Source organism: Otolemur garnettii, unplaced genomic scaffold, assembly GCF_000181295.1.
Source record: "Otolemur garnettii isolate 467f Iridium unplaced genomic scaffold, OtoGar3 scaffold00038, whole genome shotgun sequence".
NCBI lineage: Eukaryota > Metazoa > Chordata > Mammalia > Primates > Galagidae > Otolemur > Otolemur garnettii.
The window spans coordinates 14789997-14816237 of record NW_003852433.1 but is presented as its reverse complement, the minus strand read 5'-3'; the positions used below and the strand labels follow the sequence as shown (position 1 = coordinate 14816237).

The 26241-nt window shown below is 46.8% G+C and overlaps 1 protein-coding gene across 2 annotated transcripts; it reads left to right on the top strand.

Moving 5' to 3' along the window:
* Positions 1 to 328: 328 nt before the first annotated feature.
* On the top strand, positions 329 to 25357 carry OAS3 (2'-5'-oligoadenylate synthetase 3). Of its 2 annotated transcripts, none has more exons than XM_023513313.1 (16): positions 329 to 587; positions 3973 to 4255; positions 6116 to 6291; positions 7807 to 8045; positions 9335 to 9482; positions 9924 to 10268; positions 11397 to 11679; positions 15139 to 15314; positions 16076 to 16326; positions 16729 to 16873; positions 17625 to 17798; positions 19249 to 19534; positions 20567 to 20742; positions 21075 to 21313; positions 22391 to 22538; positions 22751 to 25357. In XM_023513313.1, the coding sequence occupies exons 1-16, from the start codon at positions 408 to 410 to the stop codon at positions 22760 to 22762; spliced, it is 3261 nt and encodes a 1086-aa protein (XP_023369081.1). In that variant the 5' UTR covers positions 329 to 407; the 3' UTR covers positions 22763 to 25357. The 2 variants fall into 2 exon arrangements, with proteins under 2 accessions (XP_023369081.1, XP_012660678.1); XM_012805224.2 differs by having other exon boundaries at positions 9335 to 9488.
* Positions 25358 to 26241: the final 884 nt, after the last annotated feature.

Sequence of the window (26241 nt, the reverse complement as noted above, 5' to 3'; positions counted from 1 at the left end):
TCCCATGCGTTCTGCAGACCTCCTGCTGTAGAGGGGTTTCATTCCGCCGCGATTACTTCTTCAGAGCTGGGGCCTTCGGGGACCCGACGCTGGAAGCAGAAAGGCTAAAGTTCTGGGAGTTCGCACCCACTTCCTGGTCCCTCTCCCCAATCCACGACTAGGGAGGAGACCAGGAAGTGAGTGCAAACGCCCAGAGCTTCCTAGAAAGAAACGAAACTGAAAGGCGGAGATGCGGGGGGGCGGGGAGGGGGCGGGTCAGCAGCGCTGGTCCCCTTCGGTCACTCTGCACCCCGCCCGGGACCTAGAACAGTGCACAGCGGGAGGGGCGTGTCCGAGAGAGCCCTGCGGGAAAACGAAACCCAGGGGTGAAAGCATCGGACTCCGAGCTCTCACCAAGCCGGGCAGCCATGGACGTGTACCGCACCCCTGCCACCGAACTGGACAAGCTGGTGGCCCGCAACCTGCAGCCGTCGGGGGAGTTCGTGGGGGCCACGCGGCGCGCACTGGGCGCCCTGGACACGGCCCTGAGGGAGCGCAGGGCCGGCCCAGGAGCCGCTAACCTGCCGCGGGTGCTGAAAACCGCCAAGGTGAGGCCCCGGGGGAGGCGGAGGGACCCGGGCGACCTCAGGGTCTTCACTTGCGAAGAGAGACAATCCTCCTAGGGCGCTCAGCCGCACAGAGCAAAAAGATGAGGGTGGCTTTATCCGCTGTGTTCTTTCTGCTCATTCTTTCCTTTTTCTTTATTTCAGATTAATGAGAGGGTACAAACAACTAGGTTACAATGTTTGTGTTTGTTAGGTGGAGTCCCTTTTGTAGCTGTGTCCTGCGCTCAAGAGGTGCGCCATATACCCTTACATTGTGCCCACTAAGTGGGAGGACTCCCCCCCCCACCCCCACCCCCGCCAGCTCCCTCGTTCCCTGCCTGCCACCTTGAATTGATTTGAGTTTTTATCTTAGGTAGGCATGCTGGCTTCTAAAGGACATTAGATTCTTGCTTCTCCATTCTTGTGATACTTTACTAAGAAGAATGTGTTTCAATTTCATTTGGGTTAATACAAAAGATGTAAAGTCTCCATCTTTTTGATGACTGAATAGTATTTCATGCTGTACATATACCACAGCTTATTAATCCATTCCTGGGTTGGTGGGCATTTAGGTCGTTTCCACATTTTGGCGATTGTAAATTGAGCTGCAATAAACAATCTAGTGCAAATGTCCTTATGATAAAAGGATTTCTTTTTCTTCTAGGTAGATGCCTATTAATGGGATTGCAGGATCAAATGGGAGCTCTAATTTGAGTTTCTTCTCCATACTTCCTTCCAAAGAGGTTGTATTAGTTTGTAGTCCCATGCTCATTCTCTTTTTAAAAAAATACTATGTGCCAGCACTGTGCTGAGACCTCCCCAAATATGCTGCTCACAGCAGTTCTGCCAGGGAGGTACTCTTAACCCCCACTTGACATATGGGGAAACTGAGGCACAGAGAAGCAAAGTAATGTGACCAAGCCTGTAAAAGGCCTAGCCAGGATTCAAATCCAGGTAGTCCAGATGGGGAAACTGAGGCCAGCATGGCTAAAAGCACTGCACAACTAGCACCGTGTCACATTGCCACTGTGACCTCAAGATGCTGACAGACTGAAGGAGGAGACAAGTGGTGAGCTATCCTACCCTCGGGGTAAACTCAGGGGTGCCAGGGTCATCCAGAGAATCTGGGTGTGGTAGAGCAGATTTGGAAAGGGTGAAAACACAGAGGGAGAGATGGCCTCAGAGCATCTAGTGGTCTCCTAGGGCTGAATCTTAGCTCAGCAGGTGGGGAAGAGGAGGAGATCCTTGGAGCCTAGACTGTAAGGAATCCTGTTTCTGCCTCTGAGATGAACAGAAGGGATTTCTGGGGGGCAAGATTTTAAGGATCTCTAAAAGCCCCAGCATCCTTTGCTTCCCTAAAACACCCGGAACAGATCTCCTGATTGAATTTGGCTTACCGCCTCCTGATTGCTTGAGACTTAGAGAAAGTGGCAAGTGGAGAGAACTGTGGGCTTTATTTCCTGAGCCCACACTATGTTAATGAAGCCACAAGGGGGAGGGCTCGTGGTGCTCACCACACAGAAAGCCGATGACTGAGACAATGAGGACTGTCAAGGAAAAAAGCATTTATTGCAGGAGACGCATCTGCTGGGAGGGAGTGGCATGAAATGCCTCAAATGGGGGGGGGGGTTATAAAAATCATGCTGGTACATACATCCCATGAACAAAATATGATGGATAAGTCCCTCCCAGGGTGGGGATTTTAGTACCATAATGAGCTAGGAGTTAGTACTGGTCATTCTTGCAGCCTTGTGCACAGGCTCAGTGGGTCCTTGGGCACAATCTGTGGTGGCAAGTCACTTACCTTGTCTTTTCTGGACAAACAGGTGATGAAAGGCTCTATCATTGTCTCATGACTATAAGGAGGTCCCACTGTTCCTGGGCAAGAAACTCAAAAGGAAATGCCTCAGTGCAGCGGAAACTGACAAAAGTTCTGGCCAGCAATTCTTACTGGCCTGAGAACCCGAAACATAAGCGAGCCACAAAAAAATTATTCTAAAGTGTTTCCTTGCTTATGGAGCTGGTTCCATCTATAGTCTAGAGATGCATTTGCCACTGAACAAGCTCCTCAAAGGAATGGGAGATTCTAGGGATACTGTGTGATATACAAGATGAGTGTGAGACTTGAGGTTGGAGAAACCAGAAGGGGGCCACAAACCTCTGACACAGTGTTAAACTAACCCCTCCCCCAGAGCCAATACGAACCCCCCTGCCCCAGTCAGCACTACCCAAAAGACACTGCCAAATGTCCCATGGGGACACAGTTGCCTACAGTTGAGAAACACTATTTTAGACGTGCCCGTGAAAGTGTATGTGGGTGATATGACACATTGAATGGCATTTCTTTTAAAATCACACACAAAAAAAGGAAAGGAGGTACGGAAAACAGATGGGCAAATGTGGCAAAAGTCTTCTTTAAAATCCTCTCTTCTTTTGCATAGGTTTGAAAAACTTTATAATAAAAAGCAATTTTCAAGTAAATTAAAGAATATATGGGAGAGAAAGAAAGGTTGTTTGGAGCCTGACTCTCTCCTCCATCCCCAAGTCATGGCCGTGCCTGGCCTGGTGGGGGCAGGGCTCATGAGCAAGTGACAAGCTCCCTGTGCTTTTGATCCTGCTTTGTAAAGTGAATGTAATCATAGTACTTCCTTCCAGGATGTTAGAAGGTTAAATGAGAAGGTTGTGCACGAAATTTGTAGATGATCAGCCTGGGAGATTCTTCCATGCCAGTTCCCACTTTGTCTTCAGCTCCCAAACTGGGGGCTGGAAATAAAGAGACTGGCATAATCATTGTGATAATCGGGGGTCCCAGTATAAGGCACGACTTGCTCCCAGAAGGCTGGATCCTGGTTCTTGTGGTTTACAGACTGCAACTCACTTCACAGCTCTGAGCCTCACTCCCCCAGGTCTGTAACCATATGTAACCACATCAGCGCTGTAACGTGTTGAAAGTGAGATCACAGGTGTCAGAAACTAAGCACAGAGCAGAAGCTCTGACAGTGCTTCCTTCGCAAATCCTCAGGCAGGAAGCTTTGAGGAAAGAAACACTCACGAGAAAGGTCTTGGAAATTCAGAGAACCTTACCACAGTTTTGCACCCATCCTGAGCAAGCATTGCAAATGTGTGCCCTGCAAACCAGGATTTGCTTTTACCTGCAGTTTTTGATTTTTTTTTAAAGTTAGTTGTCAATATTTTTAAAACATAGCTTTATGTATTAAAATTGCTTCTAAAAAAACTCTGGCCTGGCTGCTTTAGTTCCTAGAGCTATGTGGCCATAGTCTCCGCCTAACCCACTTACCTCACTTGGTTTGCCAGCCAGCCTGGTGGGCCCTAGAATAGGAGAATATGAAATTCTGAGTTGTTGTTTTGTTTTTTTTTTTCTTCCTAGGGAGGTTCCTTTGGCCGAGGCACAGCTCTCAGGGGTGGCTGTGATTTTGAACTTGTCGTTTTCCTCGACTGTTTCAAGAGCTTTGAGGACCTGGGGACCCGCCGTGCAAAGGTCCTCGAGGACATGCAGGCTCTGCTGGAATCCTGGTGGCAGCCCCAAGTCCCTGGTCTGAGACTTGAGTTTGCTGGGCAGGGCATGTCCGGGGCACTGCAGTTCCGACTGGCATCTACAGATCGTGAAAACTGGATGGATGTTAGCCTGGTGCCCGCTTTTGATGTCTTGGGTGAGGAGGTCCTATCCCATTCCAGGGTTGGGGGCAGGATCGTTGAGAACAAGATAGAGCTTCTGATTCTAGCACTACCATTGACTTCCTGTGTGACCTCTGCCCCTCCCTGAGCCTCAGATTCTTGACTAAACATAATTGGGTTTGGACCAGAGAAAGATCAAGAAGACCTAGTTCCTCTGGATCTGTGGTCCTGGTATCAAGACTTGGTCTTCACCCAAGCATCTTGGAATTTCCTTCAGCCACTGCCTAGAGTGATACTACTTGGCCCTTCCACAAATTCCCCAAAGACAAAAGCAAGTGGCTGTGTGGCCAGCAGCAGGGGGTTGGGGACAAGACCAGAATGCTGCAAAATCCTGTATTTTATTTTGAAAACATGAAATCATTAGTATGATTTTTGCATTCTCCTTCCTAATTTATCCATGCTTTATGTAATATAAAAACATTGCTCTGTGTCCTGATTTTTTAAAAAATGAGGATAATAGTATTAGGGATAATAGTAATCTATCTTATAGAATTATTGGAAGAATTAAATGTAAAATGTGTAACGAACTTAAAAGAGTACTAGCAATTGATAAGGGTTGTATGAGTGTTTGCTGTTATTATTTCTATTATTGTTGTTATTGTTTCTATTATTATTTTCCTTGATACTCTGGGGCAATGGTCCTCAACTCCCAGGCTGAGAACCAGTACCAGTCTGAGCCTGGTAGGAACTGGGCTGCAGAGCAGGAAGCAAGGGGGGTGGCGCCAAGCCAGCAGAGCTTCATCTGTGTTTACAGCCGCTCACATCACTACCTGAGCTCCTCCTCCTATCAGACCCGCCCCCTCCTGGAAACATTGTCTTCCACGAAACCAGTTCCAGGTGCCAAAATGATTGGGGACCACTGCTCCGGGGTGAGGAGGGGATAGCTTTATCCTTTACACAGGCAGTCATATTCCCCCATGCCTAGTATTAGTCACTCACTGGGCACTCATTCATTAATCATACTAGTTACTATTTATTAAATGCTTAAATATTCCAAGACCTTGACATGTTTTATCTCCTTGATTTTTCATAACAAAGCTATGAATCTGTACTGTTTAGTCTAATATCAGTTTAGTTTTACCAGTGGGGAAACTGAGGCACAGAGACACACAGAAACTCACCCAAAGCCACACACGCAGGTAACAACAACCTCCAAAATTATGGACAGTGCTTACTTTCCCCAAGCCATGTCCATGGGAGTGGTGGAGGAAAAGACACCCACTGTGAAGTCAGCCAGCTCTGAGTTCGAATCCTGACTCCATCATTTGGCAGCCATATAACCTTGGGCAAAACTTGCAATTTCGTTGTGCCTCTGCTGTAAAAACAGGATGAAAAATTGTGCTTGCCTTGTAAGGTTTTGGTGGAGATAGAGTGAAAAGATACATGTAAAAGTTTCAGCACAATACCTAGTATGTAGTATGTGCTTCAAAAATACCCCTTGCCTTGTATTTCTCCAGCATTGTTTTCCTCTCCCCATGGCACCAATTAAATAAGGATATGTATAGTGGTGTTTTGGTATTGCCTGAGGGAGCCTCAGGAAGGAGAGAATAGCCAGGGCTATATACTGTTCTTAGAACCAGGGTCCTATGGACTGCCTAGCCCCTGGGGAGGAAGAGAACCTCCTGCTTCATTCTGGAATGCAGCTTTTCTTCCCTGCCTCCCTCAAAGCTTCAGATTCTCTTCCCAGTCCCCCAGTTCCCATGTTGCAAGATTTTCCAGATGCTCCAAATTCTTTCCACTGTCTTCTAGTGTCCCATGCGAAGCTCAGCACCAACACTGTGCTCCATCCTGTGTCCTCAGCACCCTTCCTAACTCACACATCTTCACACCAACAGGGCAGCTCACCTCCAACAGCAAACCCAAGCCCCAAGTCTACTCTACTCTCCTCAATAGTGGCTGCCAGGAGGGTGAGCATGCAGCCTGCTTTGCTGAGCTGCGGAGGAACTTCATGAACACTCGCCCAACCAAGCTGAAGAACCTGATCCTGCTTGTGAAGCACTGGTACCGCCAGGTGAAGCCACTTGGGAGGGTCCTTACTTCAGGCAAGACTTTGAATTGTTACTTCATAATAATAATGAAAGTATTTTCTTATATTTAGAGGCCATTCATGTTCTCTTTCTGGGTATTACCAGTCTGTGTCCTTTGTCTATTATTTTTTGGAGAGGTTAGCTATCTTTTTATTGTTGATTTGTTGAAGCTCTTTATATATTGAGGATGTTAATGCATATTTAGTTAATATAGTTCAAATGTATTCTTCCAGTCTGTGGCTGGTGCTTTTGCTTTAACTGTCATTTGTCACTAAAAATATTTGAATTTTAAAGTAATCAGAAATATTAATCTTTTTTTAGATGATTTGCTCTTTATGTGTCTTAAGAAGTCTTTCCCTATCATTATTTTCTAAAATATTTTCCCCTATTTTCTTCCATCATGTTGCTTCTCATATTGATTTTCATCTAAAGGGTTTTGATCTATCTGAAATATCTTATTATGAGGTAATGTGGAATTTGCATACCTTCTGCCCCAGCTTCAGGAATGCCCCCCTGGAGCAGAGAGAACAAGCCCCCCCAAAAATCTCAAGTCACATGACTGGGACCTTTCATTGGACCACTCATCATAAGCAGGTCTGGGCATGAGGAGATTCCAGATTCCAGTTCTGGGTCAGCCACCTTCTTGCTGTGTGACTCTGGGCAAGATTCTTTTCTTCTCTGGACCTCTGTTTCCTCCAGAGCACATAAAGGAGTATGAGTCTATAAATCTTTCTCAGGTTCTTCCCAGAAATAAGATTCTCCAGGGGCAGAAAATACTAATAGTCTAGTACTTATTAATAGAAGGACAAACTATGGAGCCAACGTTCCTAGGTGTTAGAAATATTCTATCTTGATCTGGGTGGTGGCTGTATCCAAGCTTGTTTCAGAGGGAGTGTGGGGCTGCTGGGTGTCTCCAGCCAGACAGGTCACCTTCTGGCAACCTGAAGTGTCCCCTACTGAGTTGTCCAAAGCCCTGGCATTGTCGCTGTGGACTAAGCCCCATCTGGTGTGTGGAGATGTCAGGTACATGGTGCAGAGACAGAAATCATGTGTGTCAAGATGGCGGCCAGGAGGCTAGAAGGACAGATAGATCCCTGGTCTGCTGCACCCCCCATACTCCAGGAGTGACAAGAGGATGACCTGGTCTCCTTCTTGGGTACCAAGCTACCCATCTTTTCCAATCAACCATCCATCTGGAACCCCAGATCTGCCTCACCTTCTTCTGGGGGCAGTTTCAGACTACCCACTGGCTGCCCTCTGACTGCTTTTCTCTCCTGGGGATTTGAAACTCTTCCCTCTCTCTCTCCCATCATATAAGCCAATCACTTTAGTGGCTCCAGCAGTGAGGGCAGATGGGAAAGGCCACTTGCCCTTGGAACAGGTTTGCGACCCAGTATCTTGTCCAGGCTCAGCCTACAGGGTCCCTAGACTGCTTCTGCAGAGTCAGCTCTCCTCCCTCCCATTTATCTTTCTGAGCACTCTTTCCTGCCCTCTCACAGGTGTGTGCGCAGCAGGCAAAGAAGGAGATGCTGCCCCCGGTCTATGCCCTGGAGCTGCTGACCATCTTTGCCTGGGAGCAGGGCTGCAAGGAGGATGCCTTCAGCTTGGCCAAAGGCCTCCGGACTGTCCTGAGCCTGATCCAACAGTACCAGCACCTCTGTGTCTTCTGGACCATCAACTACAGCTTTGAGGACCCTGCTGTTGGGCAGTTCTTGCAGAGACAGCTTAAAAGACCCAGGTACCTCCTAACACCCCATCACTCACTCTCCTGCCCCTGGGCCATGGGAGAGATAATTAACATTGATAAAATTGGTGCTGTCTACTTCAAGGCCTGGGTGTGGGCCAGAGCCAAATGCGGCACCTGCACATTCCAGTTCAGTGGCTCCAGCCCCAGATGCACATTAGAAACTCCTGTGAGAGTTTTTAAAACTAGTGGCACCAGTGCGGGTGTGGTAGCTCACATCTATAATCCTAGCACTCTGAGAGGCTGAGGTGAGAGGCTCGATTGAGATCAGGAGTTTGAGACCAGCCTGAGCAAGACTGAGACACTGTGTCTACAAAAAAATCCCACCTGGGCATTGTGACAGGCACCTATAGTCCTAGCTACTCATGAGGCCCAGGCAGGAGGATCACTGGAGTCTAGGAGTTTAAGGTTTCAGTGAGCTATGATGATGCCACTGCACTCTAGCCTAGGCAAGAGAGTGAAACTATATCTCACAAAAACAAAAAATATATACTGGTGCCCAGCCCATGTGTTTTGTACATGAATGTTTTACTGATGTGTAACAGGCACTTCTAAAGAGCACGTTTTGATGACTGTCTCAAAGGTCATGTAACTGTGAAACCAGCAGCCAAACCAAGATAGAATATTTCTAGCACCCCAGTGGGCCCTTCCCAGTTAATGACCCCCCCAAATAACCCAATTTTTACTTTTGTCATTACAGTTTTGCACTTTCTTAAATCTTAAATGGAATTGAATAACACCCACTTTCACATCTGGCTTCTCTTTTTCAGCATTAAGTCTTTGAGATCCATCCGTGAAGTTGTGCGTCCTGTTTCTTTGCTGTGTAGTATTTCACTGTGTGAATTCATCACCACATGTTGTCTATTCTACTGATGATGGATGTTTGAGTTATTTCCAGTTTGGAGCTATTACAGACCAGGCTGTTATAAACAGGCGTTCACGTGTGCATATCTATTGGGTGTATACCTAGGAATGAAATTGCTAAGTCATGGGGTGCAGCTCAGAGTCACTGGGGCTGGATCCGAGTATCTTGTGATTACAAGGTGCAGACAGGGATGAGGGCCACTGCACCAAGTTACTCTCTACAGGAGCCCCTCAAAGCAAGCATTATTGTTACCCTCATTTTGCAAATGAGGAACCTGGGGCCCAGAGAGAGTAAGGCATCTGCCTGGTCACAGCTGGAAAGGAGCAGAGTTGGGATTGGATCCAGGTTGCTTGACTCCAGACCCCCTGATCTTGACCTTCTTGTTAACCAGAGCCTTCTTGTCTTTCTGGAATTGCAGGCCTGTGATTCTGGACCCATGTGACCCCACATGGGATGTGGGGAATGGGGCCGCCTGGCACTGGGATATGCTAGCCCAGGAGGCAGAGTCCTGCTATGACCAGCCATGCTTTCTGCAGGGGCCTGGAGCCCCTGTGCAGCCCTGGCAGGTGATGGTGAGTTGGGGGGCGGGATTCCCCAGGACTAAATTTACGTGTTCAGTGTTTCCTGAGCATCTCCTGTGCCTGGGGCCATGCAGAGTGGAACAGAGTTGAAAGGCAGGGTCAGCCAGCATACAGAACAGTCTAATATCTTAGCTGCCTGGGTGAAGATGCACCTTCATCTTTCCATAGCTATAGGCTGCTAACCAAGCTTTCCCCCCCACCAAAAGAGGCCCGAGGCCCCTTTTTGCAGTTTATCCCCCTTTAGAAAAAAACCTTTTCTGAATCTGCACAAAGATGCCATGAAGGTCAGCCACAACCCTTCCATTTCCCATGTCTGAGCCTTAGTCTCCCTGTTTATACAGAGGGTGGGAGCTAAGGAGAGAGGGATCTGGGAGGACATAGAAACCTCTGCATTGGGGTGAGGCAGCTCTTTCAACGACCTTCCAGGGCCTTCCGCATGCTGGGTGCTCAGGTTTGGACCACCACATCCAGCGAGACCCTAACCCGGGGACACTTGAAGACTGCAAGATCCTTGATCCCAGGCATCTAAGGGCAAGGAGTAAACCACCCTCATCCCCAGCTCCTGTCCCTTCAAGGACAGCCAGCATTGCCCCCTCTATGTCCAGGACAGTCTCAGATCTGTCTCAGATCCCCACCAAGGAGTTGGACCGCTTTATCCAAGACCACCTGAAGCCAAGCCCCCAGTTCCAGGAGCAGGTGAAAAGGGCCATCGATGTCATATTGCGCTGCCTCCGTGAGAACTGTGTTCACAAGGTCTCGAGAGTCGGCAAGGTACGTTGGGCAGGTGGAGGCATGGATGGGACCCGTAAGGCACCACACTGGGGAAGGGAAGGAGTTAGAGCAACATATCTGAATCCCAGCTGGGGGGAACTGGTCTGCCATAGACAGGTGCTTTGCTGGCTTAAATAAAATATATTTAAGCGCTAGCTTTTTTATTTTTTTTTAAATGATAGCGTTTTTAAATCACTATTACAAAAATCAGATCACTTTCCCTTAGCTCAACATCCTCCACAGTTTCATTGAGTGCAGTGGCTTCTAGGCCTGTAAGGTTGGGCCCACACTGGCCTGCTGGCTGCTCTGATCTCAACAGGCCCACATGCTCGGTCAAGGCCTCTGCCCTGTCTGTTTTCTCGTCCTGGAATGCTCTTCTCCATCCACTTGGCTCTCTCTCTACCCTCCTTTAGGTCCTCGATCCAGATTTCCTTCCACTAAAGCCTGACCACACGATTTAAAAAAAACAAAAAAATGCAGTCTCACATTCCCAGTCCCCGTCCTGCTGTGTTTGCACAACACTTAGCATTTTCTCAGGAGCTGTTGTTTACTGGCCCTCCTCTCTCCCCATTCCTTAGCTAGAATGTGAGCTCCAGGGGAGCAGAAATCTTTGCTCCACTCACACATGTTCTAGTGTGAGCACATGTAAGTGCTCAGTAAGTATTTGTTGCAGGCGGGCAGGCAGAAAGGAAGGAAAGAAGAAAGGAAGGAAGGAGATGGGGAAGGGAAGGCGTAAGTATAGGGGGAGAGGAATCTGCAGGCCCCATTTAGACCTAGGACCCCAATTTGCAACTGGTAGTCCAGATGTGCAGTCCGGTGGTGCTGCAGACATTTGGCTAAAACATCTGATCCCTACCTCTCCTGTGCCCTGGTTATCTGTAGCTGTGAACTGGCCTGACATTTCTCAGGCTGCATGGATCAGAAGGCAAGTACAGGTAGATGCCTGCTTCTGAGAGCCAGCGGTCCCAAGGCAGTTAATTATCTCTCCTCTTTTGTTGTGGTGCCCTGGATCTGACATCAGCAAGGGAGTGGTTTCCAGGCTGCAGATGGGTGTGATTGATGGGATCATAGTCTTTAACTCCTGGGCTCCTAGAGGGTCAGTGGTTTGAACTGTTCTTCTCTCCACAGGGGGGCTCATTTGGCCGGGGCACAGACCTAAAGGGCAGCTGTGATGTCGAACTCATCATCTTCCTCACCTGCTTCACCAACTACAAGGACCAGGGGACCCGCAGTAGGGAGATCCTTGATGAGATTCGGATGCAGCTGGAATCTTGGTGGCAGCTCCAGGTCCCCAGCCTGAGCCTTAGTTTTCCTGAGCAGAATGCTCCTGAGACGCTGCAGTTCCAGCTCATGTCCACGGCCCTGGAAAGCCGGATAGATGTTAGCTTGCTGCCTGCCTTTGATGCCGTGGGTGAGGGGTGCCCAGCCTAGGCCTTGGAGAGTGATGAGAACCCCAGGGGACCAGGAAGCATCTAGAGGGGTGGGGGTGGTACCAACCATCATCTGTCATCCTCTTTGTGATCCTAATTCCCTATTCAACCAAGTACTGAAAACTACTTTCAGATATTTTGAGTAAACATCACTATCAAATCATTAACTATTTAGTACTTTCAACTTTACAAAGTGTTTAATTATGAAATTATTCAAATCCACAGAAAACTACAGACATTACACATCCAGGTACCCTGATTAAGATTTAACAAATTTTAACAGTTTAACATATCTGCTTAGTTTGGGGGTTTGTTTTTTGGGGGGTTTTTGTTTGTTTTGTTTTTTAGACATTTTGTATTATAGTTTTTTTTCCTTATTTTAGGGGAATTTACTGCCCAACTTAGTAAATGTAATTAAGGCTATAAACTTCCCTTTCAATCCCATCAGGTAATTGGCACATGTTTAGATTTGAATAATTTTTTACTATCATTCACGTCTAAATAGTTTGTACTTTTAATTATGACATTATAATTTGTTATTTTATCCATGAATATTTGGAAATGAGCTTCCAGATGAGTGTTTTGAGCTTTTGTTCACTTGTTTGCTTTTGGCATTTACTTTTTTATTATCATAGTCAGAAAATATTCTTTATGTGATATCAGTTCTTTGGAATTTGTTGGCACTTACCAGGTTACCCATATTTGAAAAGAATGCATGTGTTCCGTGCAGGATGCAGGCTTCCACGTAACTCTTTTAGATTTAGCTTATGTTTTTTTCTCAGATCTAAATTATTAATTTTTCATTTGATCTCATAATTTTTTTTTTTTTTTGAGACAGAGTCTCAAGCTGTCCCACTGGGTAGAGTGCTGTGGCATCACAGCTTATAGCAACCTCCAACTCCTGGGCTCAAGCAAGTCTCCTGCCTCAGCCTCCCAAGTAGCTGGGACCACAGGCACCCACCACAATGCCTGGCTATTTTTTGGTTGCAGCCGTCATTGTTGTTTGGTGGGCCTGGGCTGGATTCAAGCCCACCACCTTAGGTGTATGTGGCTGGCGCCTTAGCCACTTGAGCCACAGGTGCCGAGCCTGATCTCATAGTTCTTGAATCGAGTATCTTAAAATCAGCTCTGTGTGGACATTGTCCATTTCTCCTTGTAATTCTGGAAAGTTTTGCTGTTAATATTTGGGGCTATATTATTCAGAATTATTAGAATTATTATATTTTCTTGAACTGGTCTTTTTATCATTAAGTGATAATCTTCATTATTTTTGAAAAGTCTATTTGTCTTAGAGTCCTTTGATTTAATAGAGCTGTAATAGCCTTTTTGTTAGTATTTTCCTGGTATACCTTTTCCATCCTATATTTTTAAGGATGTGTTACTAAATTTAATTGTGCCTTTTATAGGTAGCATAAAGCTAAAGTCAAAAAGGAAACAAACACCACTAATACAATTATTTTCAAGGGGTTGACAATATATCGGAACTAACATACCAGATGCTAATAATAGAGATTCTTTCTTTTGGCTTTTTTTATTTTTGTCTATACAAAGTAAATCTATGACCATAATTAATGATGTTTTCTACCATCGCTTCTTGATTTCCAGTTCTTCCTTCTGGACTTTTTTTTTTTTTTTTATTTCACAGAAATACATCTTTAGCTCAATTCCAGCAAGGGTTTATGAGTGATATATTTTCTCAGACTTGGTCTAAAATTCTTTCTGTCTCACCTTCATACTTGAATGAAGTGTTTGACCCTTGTTTTCCCCAGATCTACCATCTTTAGACCTCTGTTATTGCTGATGAAAAGTCTGTTCTATGTTATTTATTTAATTTTTTTTTTGTAAATGGTCTGTCTTCTGTTTGTGTAGGGGGAGGGGTTGATTGTTCACCTTTTTATTTCCCTTCTGGTGGCTTTTAAGACTTTCTCTTGGTTTATAGTATGCTTCAGTTTCTCTTTGATGTATCTGCCTATGGATTTCTTTTTATTGATCTTTTTTAGAATATGCTGTGCTTCCTGAATCTGAGAACTCAATTCTTCCTTTAGTTTTGGAAAAATGTCTTCCAGTGTCTTTTCGAATCTTGCCTCTCTTCCATTTTCTCTGTTCTCCGGTTCCGGAACTCCTGTTAGGATGGTTTTTCTCTCCATCTTCCACATCTTTTCATCTCTGTCATTGTTCCCATCTCTTCACCTCTCAGGGCTTCCTGTTTCTCGGTCGCTCAGATCTATCTATCTTCCAGTTTACTAACTGTCTTTCAATGTGTTTCATCCTTTATCAATCTTTAATTTTAATGACTTTATTTTTTACCTTTGTACGTTCTATTTGGCTTTTTCTCAGATCAACCTCTTACCGGCTCATGGTTATCAATTCTTTGTGGTTTCCGTTTCTTTTCTCTCTTTAGTAATTTTAAACATGCTTTTTTAATCTCTTGAATTGTCCTATTATCTCAAATTCTTGAAGTGTTAGTTTTTCTATTTGTTGTGTCTGCTGACTCTCCCTTATAGTGGATCATTTCCTCATGCACTTTGTAATTTTTTATCATGAGCTCATTCTTGGGGTATGTGCAGATTGTCTCTCCTTTCCTGTAGAAGCTCCTTATGCTCTGGGTTGGAGAAACATCCCTCAAGGAACAGAGCTTTTATTTTTTCCTAGTTGAGCTCCAAGAGTTTCACTAATTCCCAGGCCAGATTATATATTAATTGAACAGCCCGGGATTTCTTCACCATGCATATGCTGTAAGGTTGGACTTCATGCCCACATGTAGCATAGCCCTTGGGTCTCAGTTTCTCAGAGCTCTGGCAGCAGGCTTCCTTGAAGCCTCTGTCTGCTGGTGGGTGACCTTTTCTAGTCATTTTTCATGGAGAAGGCTTTTATTCCAGAGGCCAGTCTTATGAAAGGAGGGGTGGGAATTGATTCAAGCTTCCTCTTTATGCCTTGATTTTTTTTCTTCTGGGAAATGACAACAATAGTTATCCAAAGCAATACTTACTGCTTGTTATTATTATTATTCTTGAATACCATGTATTCTAAGCGCTTTACGTGTAGATTGCATTTGACTCTTAGAATAGGTTGGTGCTATTTATTATCCCCTTCTTTACAGGTTGAGGAAACTAGATCCCAAAAGGCAAAATCACACAATCTGTCTATGAACAGGGTTCTTTGTCTACAGCACTCATTCCCTTAACCATTGTGTTATGCACTTTTCTGGGATCAAGATTGTCTACCTTATAAAGTTATTGGGTGGATTGGCAAAAATTATCAAAAAGCACCTAATACATAATTAATGTTTTAAAATGATAGTTCTGATTGTTATTAATGTCATGGTGTATCATTGGCCAATGTTATGTGATTAATTTTAAAAGGCTGGTCAATGGATGAAATGGTAAATGCGGCTGTCTTGAATTAGAGCCACACACTCAGAGTGTTTCAAATTTCCACAGGGCCGCCCAACTCTGGCAACAAACCTAATCCCCAGGTCTACTCAACCCTCCTCAAAAGTGGCTGCCGGGAGGGTCAGCATGCAGCCTGCTTCGTGGAGTTAAGGAGGAACTTTGTGAACACCCGCCCAGTCAAGCTGAAGAACCTGATTCTGCTCGTAAAACACTGGTACCACCAGGTGAATACCCCAGGGTTCCTCCAGGGAAGCAGGTACTAGCATGGAAATTGCCTCAAACAATCAGATCCTCTCTCTTACACCAGTGTCTCCCGTCCTTTACATCTTATTGGCCATCCAAAATGGAAGTACTGCCTCTTCCATCATCCATTTCCTGTCCACAGAAATGGAAGCTACTAGGAGAGAGAATTTCTTTTCCATTAAGTCCAAAGTCTTCATTTCTTGTAGCTGTCCCTCTCAAGCCTGTTGATCCTCTCTTTCCACACTGTTAATGTTTTCTCCCACCTGCAAGCATTTGCTGGTGCTGTTCCCAACATCACATCTTTGCAATCATACTAAACTCTGAACATCCTTTACTACGCATTTCCCTGAATGGCAACTTGCATTCATGCATTTACTTGTTCAGCAAACATCTACCAAGCACCAACTACTGCTAACTGTTGTTGTGATGGGTGTTGGGAGAACAAGCTGGATACATTCCAGTTCCTATTCCTATACATACCCTCCTTGAGAGGAGACAGTAGTCAAAAGCCATGTCTGAGCTTTCCATTTCACCATATGATCTCAAACAAGTTGTATCCTCCTCTAGACCTCACCCAGTTTACTCACCTGTATATACAATGAGTAGCGTCAGCTAGGCCACCTTTAAGTTTCTGTCCTTTCTGCTTTATATGCTCCTCTCCTTCCCCGAGGGCTCAAGGTCATTCCTTGCACACAGCAGGTGCTCATGCACCCTGATCTTTTGTTGGCCTTGTATGACACAGGTTGCAGCTCAGAACAAAGGAAAAGGGCCAGCCTGTGCCTCTCTGCCCCCAGCCTATGCCCTAGAACTCTTGACCATCTTTGCCTGGGAGCAGGGCTGTGGGATGGACCGTTTCAACATGGCTGAAGGCCTCCAGACTGTCCTGGGGCTTGTCCAAAATTATCAGCATCTCTGTGTCTACTGGACAGTCAACTATAGCATTGAAGACCCAGCTCTGAGGACACATCTTCTTGGCCAACTTTGGAAATCCAGGTGCAGACCCACTTCCCCTCACCCATCTTCATTACCGTTCTCCTTCCCTTCTGTCACCCTGGAGTCAAGTCACCCAGGAGGGGTCCAAGGTGAAGTTTGGTTCAGCAATATCAACGTTCACTCTGCTTTCCTCTGGACTCCTTGCTGAGGAAGTGTGGACACAAGGAGTCCCAAAAGAATCCAGGGCCAGTTTTATTAGTACGATAAAATATTATATGGCTTCTCAACGTAAAGGGCCACCTAATGGCTTTCTGCTGAGACAGCCAGTTGGGGGACCCCGTCTCTACTTGGGCAAGATTGGGCCAACCCTGAGATCCTGACACTTTTCCCAGTCCTCCCACCACCTGCTCCTTCAGTAACTCTCCTCTTCCCCACCCACCTGCCCACCTGCTCTGCCACCAGGCCCCTGGTGCTGGACCCTGCTGACCCCACCTGGAATGTGGGCCAGGGTAGCTGGGAGCTGCTGGCCCAGGAAGCAGCAGCACTGGGGACACAGACCTGCTGTACAAGTAGAGATGGAACACCTGTGCAGCCCTGGGATGTGATGGTAAGAGGCAGGGCCCTGGGGTGGTGGGCACTGACAGTGCCCTCCTCCCAGGTCCCCTTGACCTGATCGTGCATGCACCCCTGGCTGCCTGGAGCCTTGGCTGCCACCAGCTTTCAGCTGTCCCCTTCTCTGGAGACTTGCCTTCCATGAGGCAGATTACTATTGTACCTGAGTGACACAAGGGTACAGAAGGCCCACTTCTATCTCAAGGCAGGATCGATGCTCTGATTCAATTCGGGCTTTGGGGATTTCTATGAGATCAGTCAACAGATTGTCCCCAGCTCTACTAAGCTTCGTCTCCACCCTCCCCTGCTGCCCTCATTCCTCTTCTCCTGCGAGCCCTGGCCCAACTAATTATGTGCACAAGAATTCCCACACAGACACTGCTTCTAGGGAAATCTATCTAGGACATAAGCCATGTATAGATCCCAAAGGGATATGATTGTATCATGTCTGCTGTTTTGTAGCAGGGTCTCATAACCAGTGCTTAACACTCAAGACAATCAGGAAGACATGGTCCTCATTATGCACCATTTAAAGATGGGGAAACTGAGGCCATGTAGGGACAGTGGAACCAAAACTTGAACATGGATCCTTCTGAAGCTACATCAGAAATTACCAAACAACTGAGAAGAAAAGGGAAACATGGGAGATAGTGGGATCCTTGTCCTCAGAGGATAGCAAGGGACTAGGCTTGGGTATTCATTGAGAGTCCTGTCTTCAGCTTGCCCTACCTGGATTTTCTCTGCAGCCAGCGCTCCTTTACCAAACCCCAGCAGGAGACCTTGACAAGTTCATCAGTGAATTTCTCCAACCCAACCGCCAGTTCCTGACTCAAGTGAACAAGGCTGTGGATACCATCTGCTCATTCCTGAGGGAAAACTGCTTCCAGAATTCTCCCATCAAAGTGATTAAAGTGGTCAAGGTGAGTCCCCAGAGAGCTTCAGGCAAGCAGTGTCCTGTAGGCTGGTGATCTCTCCCAGGCCTGGCCCTGGCCCAGTCAAGATCCAGAAAGTGGTCCTGGGCAGATGGCAGGTGGAGAGCCCAGGTGTGTCCAACAAGTCTCTTTTGGTTGCTGGTGAGACCCTACACTACAGTGTAGGGTACACTACACTGTTGGTTGCTACAGTGTCCTGTAGGCTGGTGATCTCTCCCAGGCCAGCCCTGGCCCAGTCAAGATCCAGAAAGTGGTCCTGGGCGGATGGCAGGTGGAGAGCCCAGGTGTGTCCAACAAGTCTCTTTTGGTTGCTAGTGAGACCCAACTCAAAAGAGTCAACAAAGGAATATACTGACAGATGTAAATGGAAAGCTCTGGATGGATTAGATATGCTTTCAGGCATAGCCAGATCCAGGAACCTACACAGCATCATCAGGGGCTCAGCCTTTCTTTTTCTTGGCTCTGGGTTTTACATCTGGGACAGGCCCTAGCACATGGTAGTCCTCAGCAAATCTCAGCTTCCAGAAAGGGGGATTTTCTTTTCTCAAAATTCAAATAAAACTCTTAGAATTGAGTTTTATTGGGATGGCTTGGGTAACACACCTCCCTACAAGCCAGTCAGTAGGGTTAGGGAGACATCATGCTCTGTGTGGTCAAGCCTGGGCCACTTGACAAAGTGAGCTCTACCTAGATAGCATGGGTGGAGTATGGGGGAGGGGTGGTCCCGCTAAAGAAAACCAGGACGCTGGTCCCAGGTGAGGATGCCAGGGGTATTCAAGAAGTCACATCATCCACTGTACTAGATGAAACCTTAGTCCACAACTGGAGAGACAAAAGCGACACCCAGGTCAACTCCAGAAAGGATGTTAACACAGAATCAGCTAAGTTTAAGGGCCCAGGACTGTTTATTTCCTGTGTGACCCTAGGTAAATACTTTACCGTCTCTGATCCTAACCTTCTCCACCCATAATACTTGAAGGTGGCTTGGCTCATTGGTTCTTAAACCTGGCTTTACAGGCTTCACCCTGGAATCACAGAGGTTTTTTAAAAACATACTGATGCCCAAGCCCCATCCTAAGTAAAATTAAATCACAATGGCAGGGGACCAGAGCCAGCTATACGTCGTTTATAAATGCTCTCCGAGTGAAGACAGACTTGAGAACCACATGCCTATAAAAACAAAACAAACAAAACTCTAAAATCCCCCCTCCCCAAACGTAATGAAATGAAAAATTTTGCATTTGTCAAAGCATTTAAACTTATCTCTTGTATGCTTCTTTCTTTTACAACCATGCCATCTTCAAGATGTAAGACGGAGAGGTTAGGTGACTTGCCCAAGGTCACACAGCATGTTTTCTAACTCAGAATCCAGAGTCCACAGGCAGAAAGATCCCAAGCCACATCTCAAAGTTCAAGCCACCTGCCCTGTCCTCCCCAGGGTGGCTCTTCAGCCAAAGGCACAGCTCTACGAGGCCGCTCTGACGCTGATCTAGTGGTGTTCCTCAGCTGCTTCAGTCACTTCACCGAGCAGGGGAACAAGCGAGCTGAGATCATTTCAGAGATCCGAGCCCAGTTGGAGGCATGTCAGCGGGAGCAGCAGTTCGAGGTGAAGTTCGAGGTCTCCAAATGGGAGAATCCCCGTGTGCTGAGCTTCTCACTGACATCCCGGACAATGCTGGACCAGAGTGTGGACTTTGATGTGCTGCCAGCCTTTGATGCCCTAGGTGAGGTGCCCACACACAGGCTTGAGAAGGGGAAGAGCAGAAGTGGGGTCATCGTGGACAGTTGTAGAGGTTGTGTAGTGCACAACTCGGCCACATCCGTGCACATCACAGGCATTATAAATATGTATGTTTATCACAACTTTGCTGCAAAGCCCCTCTTTCTAATTCACACAAATATGCTAACTAGGCTAACAATGGCCCCATGCTGGCTTCTAGTCCCAGCAATTCCACCAGCCTGCTAGATGACCTTGAGCAGGGATTTTCCCACCCTGAGCCCCAGTGCCTTTATCTGACAGTGAGGACACTGAAGTGTCTCAGCACATCCCCAGCTTTGAGTGTTTTTGTGCTACCTCCTCCACCTGCCCCAAAACTATTCATTCAGTCCGTTTAGCAAATGGGCTACTCTGTGTCCAGTGCTCTTCTGGGCACTAAGAATAAAGACTGGAACAAAAAAGATTATCTTCCTAACTTCAGTTCTGAGTTTAGATGGGAGAATTCGCAGAGTGAGAAAATTCTGTGTCTGAATATATTTGGTTCCTGAGTTTTAGAGAGCAAGTGGCAAGGGAGGGATTCACGTGGGAATTTATCTGAATCTGCTCTGTTCCTCAGTTCAGAGAGCAGGAGTTTAGATGTTAAGAAACGCCTTAAAGTGCAATGAAACTTGAAAGAACAGTGATGTCAGCTCCTTGCTACCCACAGTTCAGTTACCTGCAGGAGGCTTAATGACAGAGGCCTGCTCTCTCTCTGTTAGGGAGAGAGAGGAGCAAGCATTACTGAGGTGTTGAAGACATGCTTGCCCCCCCCAGCTGAAACTTTCTTCCTGATGGATAGAAAAGGAGTAGGAGAGGGAACACAATTCTCACTGGGGATTTAATGTGGGTCATGCCACCTAAAAACACCCTGTGGCCTCCCAGCTGGGTGCCAGACCACCCTTAAGGAAATGTCTAAGTAGGTGATCCTAGAAGTTCTCTCTAAGTGGGCACCAAAGGGACTATTGGGATGGAGTGGTGGTAACCATCTCCCCCTCTCCAGGTCAGCTGGTCTCCGGCTCTCGGCCTGGCCCTCAGGTCTACGCTGACCTCATCCACAGCTACAGCAACGCAGGCGAGTACTCCACCTGCTTCACAGAGCTGCAGCGAGATTTCATCATCTCTCGCCCCACCAAACTGAAGAGTCTGATCCGGCTGGTGAAGCACTGGTACCAACAGGTCCGGCACAGGGATGGGCCCCTCCCTCTGCAGCCGTGGGCTCTGCTGCTAGAGCCTGTGATGAGTCAGGGCCCAGCCCTGGCCAGAATCCTGGGTTGGTAGAGCAGAAAGTTATATCCCAGCTGTGGGACCTTAGTTTTCTTACCTATAAAACAGGAGTGTTATCAGTATGTCCCAGGATTTGATGGGACAGTGCCTGTATGGCAAGGCATCTGACACATGTAGGTGCTCAATAAAAGTTTGGGGGTTAATTCGCCAATTCCAAAAATATCTCTCCTGCAACTATCTTGGCCAATATGGACCAACACATCTTCTTTCTCCTCATTCTCCAGTGCAACAAGATGCCCAAGGGAAGAGGCTCCCTGCCCCCCCAGCATGGGCTGGAGCTCCTGACAGTGTACGCCTGGGAGCAGGGTGGACAGGACCCCCAGTTCAACATGGCTGAGGGTTTCCGCACAGTCCTGGAGCTGGTCACCCAGTACCGCCAGCTCTGTATCTACTGGACCATCAACTATGATGCTGAGGATGCGACTGTTGGAGACTTCCTGAAATGGCAGCTTCAGAAACCCAGGTTCAGGCCTACCCTTAGTGTCTCAGAGATCCGGGGTCACCCACTCTCTTCCCTCTTCTCTGGGACTGAGTTCCTTTCTAGAAGCAATATTCTTAGCACTTAAGTGACAAGCAGTAAGTTTCCTGGTCACCTGTGAATAAGGGGTATCAGAAAAAAATGCAAGACTCCAAGTTAAATTTGAGCTTCAGATAAACAATAATAACTTTTTAGTATAATCATGTCTCATGCAATATTTGGGGCATAATTATGCTTTAACTGAAACTCAAATCAAATTATGCTTTAACTGGGCATCCTTTATTTGAATTTGTGAAGTCTGGCAGTCCCATCTGTGAACCCACCATGTAACATAAGCATGTCCTATTCTTTGGGACTTTGCCTACCTCTGAAATGGGTACAAAGATAACAGAGATGCTTTGGCAGACTCCTAATGCATCTCCAGTCACTGCACAGTTGCTATGGTGTATTGAAAAGATTCTGAGGCTGTGATTTGGCTCAGCTGAGAAGAGTAGCTTAAGAAGTTAGTGGTATCTACAGGTTGGGCATCCATAATCCAAAAATCTGATATTCAAAATGGTCCAAACTCCAAAATTTTTTGAGTGCCAACAAGATGCTCAAAGGTCATGCTCAAAAGAAATGCTCATTGGAGCATTTTGGATTTCGGATTTTTGGCTTACAGTTACTCAACTGGTAAGTAATATAAGTATTCCAAAATCCAAAAACATCTGAAATCTGAAACACTCCTGGTCCCAGGCATTCTGTATAAAAGGTACTTGACCCATACTATGGATGGAGGGAGAGTGGTAGAACCATAGGTTAATAATGCCTGCTTTGTGTGCAGAATGGGTAAGCAGTAGCACTGAGAGGGATTGGTAATGTCTGCCTGGGTGTATAATGGAGAAGTGGTCCATGTGTAGTTTATTTTCTATCCCTGCCCTAGAGTGTGTGTTTGGAGCTCTGAAAAGTCTCTGAACCTTGCCCCCTGGCCCCTGCATAGTGTTAGGTGAAGGAAAACAATAGTCCCACCAATCCCACAAGAGTGTTGCCAGGAATAAGACTGACCCTGGATGGGAATTGCAGGCCCATCATCCTGGATCCGGCTGACCCGACAGGCAACCTGGGCTGCAATGCCCGCTGGGACCTGCTGGCCAAGGAAGCTGCAGCCTGCACATCTGCTCTATGCTGCACAGCCCGGGATGGCACCCCCATCCAGCCATGGCCAGTGAAGGTAAGAGATCTGTGATACAGAGGGAGTACCCTGTGCTGAGGGCAGTGTGGTCAGAGGGGAGTGGGTGAGGGAGGAATGGACCCTCCTACAGGGGCAGGGCCCAGTCATGGCCCCAGGTGTGCCCCTGTGCCTCCACTTCCCATCTGACCATCTGTTCTCAGCTTCTGCAGGAAGGATGGGGCTAACAACATCTTCTATACTACCCTCCCCAGGCTGCTGTGTAAAGTACAGAAAATCAGTGGTCATACTGGATGGACAGAAGATAGACACCAGCCCTCAGCATGAGGAGACTCAGGGTGCCCTGCCAGATGAACGTGTGTGTGTGTTTCAGTGAAACCACTTTCCCTGCTCACATGTTCACACATGTCTCTGTGGCCTGTGCATAGGGCTCTGGATTCCATGGTTTGGCACCAGCCTGCACTTGTGGCTTCTCTACCACCCCATTACTCTGTCCTCATGCCACAACTGCTGCGTTCTGCCCCTGCTGAGAATGCCCCTCTCCTCCCTGACTTCTCTCTGCCCATCCAAACAAGCTCACATCCTTCCTCCTGCCACAACCCATCCTTACTTACCAATGACCTTTCTCAAACCCAAACACTTTTTATAGAGATGGCAGAGTTTCCATCTTATTTATCAGCCACAATCATTTTTGGCACTAGCTACCTAGAGCCCTATGTTCTGGAGGATTTTAAGGAATGGACACTTAGTTGAGAAGAATGACCTAATCAATTAGTGATGTCTGCCATGGATGCTGTATAGCAATGTGGTGGTATGCATGCTGTGATTGATTAGCAATGTCTGGACTAGATGCCAAAAGGAGAAGATGCTCACAGGCTTGCAGTGTTGGAGGATGGGGGGCATTGAGAAACTCTGAGCTCAGTTGCCAACAGGACAGCATGCCCAGATCTGCTTGTTTTCTCTTCCACAGACGCAGAGGGAGGGATTGGGGGCATGCATGCTTTGGGGACTATCTTGTGGGGCACCTACCTGGCTGCCTTTGCATCAAAGGCCTCCTTTTCTTCACCTGGCCTGCTGCACTCCTTTTCCAGTTTACACATCTTGATGCCATGGCTCAGTTTGCCTTCTTAAATTTATACTGGTTGCTATTTTCTCTCCTAACCTGCTGGAATGCCACCAATAGGATTATTCCTCTTCAGAGCCTAAACCTGAGCCAATGACCAAACAGTGGTGCTCAACCTGTTTCCCTCTGCCCTCCAGGGCGGATTCACGACACTCATACAGGAGTAGCTTTTGACCTCAAGTCCAATGACCTTATCCACATTAGTTAGGGCTCAGCCCAGAAACAGGAAGCACTCTGGGAATCTTAAGCAGAATGGGATTTTATCTAAATCATGGGACAAGAAGCAGAAGGCAGGGGCCACAACTGGACTATTGGTTTTAAGATTATACCACAGTGGCCAAATTGAAGGCAGAGAGCTGCTGCTGCTGCTGCAAACACCATCACTGCCCACATGTACAGAGCTGGTGTCCAGCCCCAAGGACATGAACTCCTACGGCCACAAACATTCTCAGGGTTTGTCAGCTTCCAGAGAAGCAGAAAGATGGTGTCCACCTACATTTCTTAGCAGAATTCTGGCTGCAGAGGAGCCTAAGACCTGTGTGATTAGTCTCCCATCAACACAGGGAAGAGTGGATGCCAAGTACCACGGGGCAGGGACCAGAGCAGCATCCGCAGCAGATGTGCCGTGACTGTTGGGTGGATAAGGAAGCACTCCATCCCAGAGAGAAGGAACAGGAAACAGAAAAGAGGCCAGTGGGCATCCCCACTTTGCCCCCCAGGAGTGTCTTAGACAGCCTTACTCTCCATGGACCACTGTTACAGCATGCCTGCCAGGGCAAGATGGAACGGGGTGGGGAAGGGCCTTCCCTCATTGTCACCATTCTTGGAGAGAGAACAGTGCCAAAGGGCAGCCCCTCTGCTCTACCCAGAGCCTGTCCCCTCCCCTCCTCAGCTCATCTAATGGAGACCAGATGGGTGAAGAGCCAGAGGGCAAGGCCTCCTACTACCTGTGCCATTTTGACAGCTTCCATCCCTGTCCTCACTCTCGGTGCTGAACCAACACTGAGGGTGCTATGGGTGTGAACAAAGTCTTCCTGGACTCACCTTGCCAACTGGCTGTGAATTGGAGGCTGGAACTCTCAAGACCCAAAGTTTACCACTTGGATTGGCCCTGGCTCCTGCCACACATGTTACAGAGAACTCAGGGCAGAGACTTGTCCTACGAAGTTATCCAGCAACAGAGTGGTCCTCATCTAGGGGCATCACAAGCCATCCATGCTCCTCCTGGTGGACTGCCTAGAGGGTTCTAATTCAGCACTGCCCATCCCCACTGCACAGACTCTGGATGTCTTCCTTGAAGTGGCTCCAGAATTAGAGTAATTGTGAGATGGTGGGAACTAGGTTGTCAATGGGATGGGGCAAAGTGGTCTCACTGATCCCAGCAAGGGTATATATCATTCTAGTCCCTTAGTCTTTGATGGTAGCCACCCTGGCATTGGCATATTGGTCCCACAGTAACCAGTAAGAAGGACTTTATGACTTTATATGTCAGTTCTCCCTACATTGATTTGTATAAGACAATCACTGTAAAAATAACCCACATGCACTTTTCTGTGGAAACAGACGAGCCAAAAGTAAAGTTCTTATGAAAAAATATACCCACAAGAGAACCAGGAAAATACAGAAAAAAAAAGAGTTCTGAGGAGGCAGCAGCTCTAGCCAATATTAAAACATACTATGAATCCTCTAGTGCTTAAACAGTATGGTGGTAGCACATAAATAAACAGCCCAGTGGAAATGAGTGGCCCTTGTCATGACTCGGGAAAAAAACTAACCCAAAGCTAACTAAACGTGATCAGGATCGGTCAGTGACTGAAAGTGGAGTGAGGGTCGAGAGCCTCATCGCTCACACATAACAAGGTTCATATCTCTTGTGGCCAAAAGGCAGAAAAAGTGAAGACCAAGTCCAGAGTCAGATTGTAAGAACAATAGGACTCCAGAGAAAGTGTCGGGGTTTCTTAATTTTTTAAACTTCCTTTCATTTTTAACTTTTAAAAACTTCTTTATTGAGCGAGAAGTCACATACCATAAATCTCACCCTTTTAAAGTATACGATTCAGTGGTCAGAGTATATTCACAAGACTTATATGCCACGTAGTGACCAGGTGAGCCTCATCACGGTGCCTTAACCACACTAATGGCAGAACATGTTCACCATCCCCAAAGTTAATCCAAAACCCATCAGCACTTACCCCCCATTGCTCCAACCCATCCTTTCCCTAATCTCTGGAAACCACTCCTGTGCTCTGTGTAGTATCTATTGCAAACATCTTCTATAAGTAGCATCATGCAAGGTGTGACCTTTTGTCTCTGGCTTCTTGTCCATAACGTGTTCCAAGGTTCATTCATGTTCTAGCTGCACAGGTGCCTCATTCCTTCCTATTACAGAATAACGTTCCATGGTAGGATAGGACACACTTTGTTTATCCACTTATCCAGTGAGGAGCATTTGGATTGTTTTCACTTTGGGGGTTTTATAAGTAATGCTGATGTGAACATTATGCATAAGATTTTGTGTGGACACATGTTTCCATTTATTTTAGGAATATACAGACAGTCCCCAACTTTGACTTACAATTTTTCAACTTGCTGATGATTTTATCCAGACATTGCCCTATCATA